General features: G+C 44.7%; 1 protein-coding gene across 1 annotated transcript; it reads right to left on the reverse strand.

Moving 5' to 3' along the window:
* Nucleotides 1-1,493: 1,493 nt before the first annotated feature.
* On the reverse strand, nucleotides 1,494-6,096 carry YIPF1 (Yip1 domain family, member 1; the record flags this gene model as incomplete). Its single annotated transcript, XM_010011308.1, has 7 exons — nucleotides 1,494-1,588; nucleotides 2,870-3,052; nucleotides 3,652-3,818; nucleotides 4,860-4,976; nucleotides 5,103-5,190; nucleotides 5,305-5,385; nucleotides 5,862-6,096. Coding segments are annotated over 7 exons (961 nt in total), but the record flags the coding sequence as incomplete, so codon positions are not given.
* Nucleotides 6,097-6,572: the final 476 nt, after the last annotated feature.

Consider the following 6,572-nt stretch of genomic DNA (forward strand, 5'->3'; position numbering starts at 1 on the left):
GGCAGCACCGCCTGGGCTGGCCTGAGGGACAGCGGGAAGCGTTACCCAGCCCTGAGGGGCGGGAAGACGTGGCTGAGGGGAGGGAAACGGGCTGGACCCGGGAAAGCAGCAGGGATACGGAGGGGACCGCTTTATAGCCTCCGTGGCGGCACAGGGGAGAGCCTTAAGGGGTTCAACAGCAAGATCCTGACGCGTCTCCCCTCCACACCTCTTACCAAGCCCTCCTGCCAGCTTTAGGGGAGGAGTATTGGGTATTTCATGCACAAAATGAGACTCAAATCGCCTTCAGACACTTTATTCGGAGGTGTGGGGAGTGTAGGCAGGATTTAAAAGACAAACCAGTGTGAAGGATTAGGATCGACAGTTCACTCTCTTCAGGGAACCAGTGTCCAGCAAGCATGGAGATGGCCTCCTCACGTCCACGGGACATCGCTGTCCTCTTTTCTACAAAAACAGCCCTTCGTGTTGCACTTCCCATGGGCTTCAGTGGAAAAATAATCCAAAATAAGATTGCTGTACAGATGGTGGTGTAACCTGAAAGAGACAACTCCATGAATGTTACAGCTTCTCCCAGGCACCAGAGGACACTATAAGGCACCTATTTCTATCTAAATACTGAAATTCATCTTGAATCTTAACAGGCAGCTGGGATGAGAAACTGGTTTTGCAGGAGGAAAGCTTCTAAAACTAAAGTGTCGCAGCTGGTTATTTTCTGTGACCATTTTTGCTGGGCATATTTGACCATTTCTTTATTTTTTTTAATCTAATACAGCTTCTAGACAGTAAAAACTCCTATTTCCACATAAACACATGTGGCTGGTGTACTTGCAGCAGCGTGGCCCCTGCATGTCTGTCAGCCTTTCCCTGGGCCCGTTCCATGTCTCAGCTCTCCAACAGAATTCAAACGTCATCTGCCACTGGCAGCACTCCCAGCTACCAGGAAGCAAAACCTCAAACCATCCCACACCAGGAATGTGATCCATAGGGATGCCTCTGCTCAGAGTCAGCCCTGCTCAGATACACAGATCTCCCCAGACACAGAGGTGCTGCTGTGAAACACGGTCACAAACATCGAGAGGGAAAAGATCCAATTTACTTTTAACATTAGAGGAAAGGAAAATAGGAGTGTGATCGTTTACTGGTTTAAGTTATTCTTGTGCAGTACAAATTCTAACAAACATGGGCTTTTATGTGGGATTAAGGGGAAAAAAACAAACCAAACAATATCTTTGAAAGGACCTATGGGACTGAGTAGATTATTTAAATATGTGTTTCTTCACCAAGAGTAAACATCAAGAAAAGAAAGGTAACATGTCTTTGTTCCTCAGTCTTTGTCATTTTTATGGCTATACTTACAACTGCAATAAATGGTATTTTTATATGTATTTGGCAAAAGTGGTCTGTTAAACCCTTTTCCACCCAACCACAGTAATGGGGAAAAGTTTCAAGATGGCTGTGATGATTACAGAAGAAAGTTTAGACTGGATTCTTACCTTATTTACAGACTCTTTGTTATTACTGTTGTTCCATTGTGAGCAGGGATGACAGGTGCAGGAAAATCCAGTTCGGGGGCATCAAAAAAATATGCCTGTGTTATACAGAGGACAGAAAGACTGCTTAGAGACAAACAAACCAGTTCTGCCTCCTCCCAGCTCTTCCTAAGGTACAAACACAGCACTGAAATGGCAAATTTGGATCTTTTCTGGTTTTACCAGATTAGAAATGGTCAACTAAAATGGCATTCTAAACGATACTTTAAAAACATAACAATTAGTAGCAAAGGCCCTTGAAAAAGGCCTGTACTGCATAGAACTGATTGCAAGTATTTCACTGTTTGCTGTTTTAAATTGTGAAGCTTCAGGCAGCCTCTGGTGACAGAAGCCCCACTGAACGCTTTGTGTTGGAAGGGACCTTAAAGCTCATCCAGTTCCAACCCCTGCCACGGGCAGGGACACCTTCCACTAGAGCAGGTTGCTCCAAGCCCCTGTGTCCAACCTGGCCTTGAACACTGCCAGGGATGGGGCAGCCACAGCTTCTCTGGGCACCCTGTGCCAGCGCTTCAGCACCCTCACAGGGAAGAGCTTCTTTCTGATATCTAATCTCTATGTCTCCTGTGTCAGATTAAAGCTGTTCCCCCTTGATCTGTCACTACATGCCCTTGTAAAAAATCAGCTGCAAGTCTCCCACTAACACAAGAGTTGTGTTTTGCCTTTGCCTCTGTGCACACTGAGCTGTAGGAAACCAAATCTATCTACTCTGGAATCTGAGGGGGGAACAGACCTGAAGCCTGGAAGATACCATTCTACCTACTGCAATGAAGAGACAGCAAATAATTTAAGTACTCCTCATTATTTATTTCAACAGCACTAGGGTCTCCTGTTTTTATAATGCTGGTACTTTACTAAGTTCTAGCAGGTTTATATTTTCATATATAAAACTCTAAGCACACACTTTATATTAAACATTTAATCATTTTAAAGGACTAAGCAAAGTATTCACTGGAATAAACTGCAATGGATACTATAAAGATTAATGCTTTGCTGATACTATGCCAAATTCCACATAAATATAAGACTATTCTGCAAGTGATTCTGTGGGAGTTGGACTCCATCCTTCCAGATCCCTTCCAACTCAAGATATCCTATGATTCTATAATTCATTATGGAGTTTGTTACTAGCACTGTCAAAGCCAGACTGGCATCAATTTTTCCTGTGTTTAAAATAAATGGAACTTTTACTTTGGAGTTTTATCAGAAGTACTATTTCTTTCTTTATTAAAAAAGATCTTCCAGCAAGCAGCCAACTCCTCCTTTCCTGTCAGCAGTCCCAGGAAATACCAGGTTAGAGAAAAGGGAAGGCAGTGTCATACCAAACAGCCGACAGCCAGCAGGGCATGAAGCAGAACAACGGTCCCCACGGTCGCCAGCGCAATCCTGCGGTTGTCATCTCGGACAGCAGGCCAGAAAGTCATCACTAAAACAGAGCCCGAAAGGCACAGGGAGAATATCATCAGCACCCAGCGCACCACTTTTTGTGGAATGATCCATAAAATCTGCAAAACGGAGGAAAATGATTGTTAGGAAATGGGGATTCAGGTATTTGATGCATCATTCTGTGACATTGAAACACTTCCAGCCAGTTTGTGCACAAGTTAACTCATGCTTTATCTGATTGTTACTTGAGGAAAACACAACAGTGATGAGCTCCTGGACATGACAGGAGCGTGTCCCCTAAGTTACGGCACTCCCTCCAGGACCTTTCCTTGCCAGAGTGGTCCAGGATGGTCCCTGCCATGGAAACCTGTCCTTGGAGCCATCAGCATTGCCATCCTGCACAGTGACTGTAACTGGGGACACACACATCCCAGTTCCTGAAGTTGGCTCGGGCTGCCTGCCAGGCTCACCAGCAGCACCCTTCCTTGGATTTGCTGCCTGTGGGTAAATGGGCCTTTTCCAGGACCCGCAAGACATCTTTACACTAGGCAAGCTTCTACAAAAAGCTTTACCGCAGCCAAGCAAAAGGAGCAAATGATTTGCCTGGACTCCAAGATTTTGATTACTATGAAGAATACTATAAGAAATAGCAAACTTTCTAAACCAGGACCTTTTTGGAGGGCATGTAGCAGAGGTGCACTCTTCAGGCCATACGTACCGCTGTAGGAATATAAACGAAGAGGGAGTAGCCATACACACACACTATCTCCAGGAACGAGTAGGAGACAATGTTCATGACTTTACTGTTCCTCCACATCAGGAATCCCCAGAGAGCAAGGGGAACAAGCCAGGCATATGCATAAATTGCTGTTGCTGCTATGGACACTGGAAACACAACAAAAGGTTTAATGTTTTACTTAGAATAGCAGCCAGAATCAAACAGGTGGAAGCATTTAGCCTGAAAACTAGAAAGCTAATTTTGAAGTTACTTTCAAAATATAAAGTTTTAATTATTAATAAACTGAGAACTTCATGTTTACATCCAGTTTACAGCTACTACTTTGCCTGCTCTTCAAATTAGTTTAAAAGTAAAGACTCCAGAAAGCATTCTCCTGATATTTTCAATGGTTTTACTACACCCATGTACAAAATGCTGCTGTTTTCAGTGTGAAAGGAAGAGCCACAGAGAAAAGAAACTTAGTTAGAAATAGAAATTCAGCTAATAATAGCTACTGAAAAATGAGGATAGTATGCAGGCATGCTGGAAAAATTCAGAGAACAGAGACGCTAGTGTTAAATCTGAAATGATCCAAGTGACTGGATACCCAAAAGGCACCGTTCTTCCAAGTATGCTGTGGATTTTGGAAACAAACAGAAGCCACGTGGTTCCGCAGGGACAGCAGCCTCCTTCACAGCACAACGACAGCTACAGACTACTGGCTCCTCTCTTTGAGCTCCCTGGGGCATGTATCAGTTGCGAAACTTTTGCTTATTTGTGAGTTTGCCAGAAGGTAACAACTTCCAGCCCTTGGTAGGTGATATGGGTAGTGCTTTAATTTAGTCATTTTCTGTCTGAGGCCTGCAGGTCCCTTGGAGGCCATGGATCCAGAAAGGCACCTACAAAAGCACTACAGCGGCGACTGCTGGGCTTTCACCCTCTGTACAAGGGTGCCTTCACTAAGGCCCAAATTATTCCTGCTTGCTCTGCTAAAACCCTGCAACTACTTCCTGCTCTGGAGGACTGGTGTTCTGTCAGTTACAGCCTACTGTAAGGACTTGTTACACATCTCAAGATTTAGAGAGAGCTATCAAAGACCGCTAAATCAAAGCTGTGACCTGTTCATTAGCCACAACCAATCAATCAAATAAAAACCAAACTAAATAACCAAACCCATGAACTCAGGGCTGTATCAAGTACTTACAAACCTTTTCTGAACTGGGGCACGTAGTGGTACGTTGGTTTGCCCAGATGGATGAAGAAGTTTGAGAGATTGCCACTGACAGCAATAGTAAAGACGAGTGTGGCACATATCCAAAAGGGACCTTAAAATGAAATCAACAAGTTCAATAACTCCTCTGCCCTCTCATTTTTTCAAGGTTAGCAATTAAAAACAAATACAAACTAGCAACATTTATCACAGAAGATAAATTCTCACCCCTCGAACTCACCATAAAGGTCGGGATTGCTGCGGATATACAGCCTTACAAAGTTCTTCCCTGGTACTGGGAAAACTGAACCCTTGATTCTGTCCAGGACCTGTGAAAACATGCAGATTTTTGCCTGACTGAAAATGCGAAGAGGAAGAAAAACCTCAATGTCTGGATAAGACATAGTTCAGACAATAGCTTTCCTCTGGAGTGTAGTATTCACCTGGTACGTGTCCACATCGAAGAACGTCTGGTAGTACTCAAATGTCCAGAAAGGGGCACTTTTCTTCTGTCCTGCAAGCAGCTACATGGTGGGAAAGGCAACACAGAAAATGTGACAAGCATGCAGTTTATGCATTACTAGTTCATTTACACAGGAGTTAAGCTGTACCTGGATAGAAAACAGGTCCCTTCCCTTCATCCTCACAGGGAAGAACTTCTGCCTAATATCTAATCTAAATCTGCCCTCTGTCAGGTTAAAGCCATTCCCCCTTGTCATATCACTTATTTTCAGCTGCTGCTGTGCTCATCTCCTGGCACATTTGCTTGCTTAAATCACCACTTCAGTACAATTTCCTGGCCTGCATACAACATCAGCTGAAAAGCCAACACACATTTGCTTCTGCCAATTCTGCTATCGAGAAAGTAGCCTGTGATGGAGAAGCAGCAGAGTTTTAAGTCAGCCAGCACGAAGCCCTGGTGCCCTCTAGAAACCTCTCAGTGCTGCCAGCACCATCTGTGTATGTGCTGATGGAGGCACTGCGGGTGCAAGAGCATCACCTCTGTTTTATCGGAGTCATCGGTCCCCAGTAATTCATCATCCTCTTCTCTCCTGGGCTCCTGCAGGCGGCCGTGCTGATTCTTGGAGATTTCCACAGGCTCATCGATGCTTATTGTGGTGGCATCAGGATTTGCTGCAAGCAAATTAGCTGCATCGTCAAACTCTGCAAATAAGTATATTACGAGACAGGCAGTGATCAAGCTACCAACACTTCTGTGCTCATGGCTCAACAAACTACATCAAGACCCCTACACAGCCCAGGAAAGGATCCATCAATAGCTGAAGCTTGTCAAATACAATCTGTGTCTTAAAGCCCAAACTGACACAGATCAAGCAGAGCATTTACTTGGTTAATAAAGCGTGAGGGAGCCTTTCCTGCTAATCTGCGTTGTGATAAACCAAAGCCTCTCCTTCCTGCAGCCAGCCCCAATCCGAGGGCCAGCAGGTCTCTGCAATGGCAAAGGGAAGGTGCCTCTCTAAAAATACTATAGAAATAGTTCATTTTAATCTCCAAAAATTACTTATTTCAGACCTGCCTTTATTTACCAAAAAGCACAGAACTCTAGCACTGTGGGTCCACTCCGAACTACAGAGCGCTCTGCCCGTTTGCACCTTCCTCTCCCCACCACCACGGGTTCTGGTCAACCCCGGTTACGGTTCTCAGCTCCCCGCAGCACGATCTCCTCTCAGCAACTGGAGACACTCCTGAC

Source organism: Nestor notabilis, unplaced genomic scaffold (assembly GCF_000696875.1).
Source record: "Nestor notabilis isolate BGI_N333 unplaced genomic scaffold, ASM69687v1 Scaffold22893, whole genome shotgun sequence".
Classification (NCBI taxonomy): Eukaryota; Metazoa; Chordata; class Aves; order Psittaciformes; family Psittacidae; genus Nestor; species Nestor notabilis.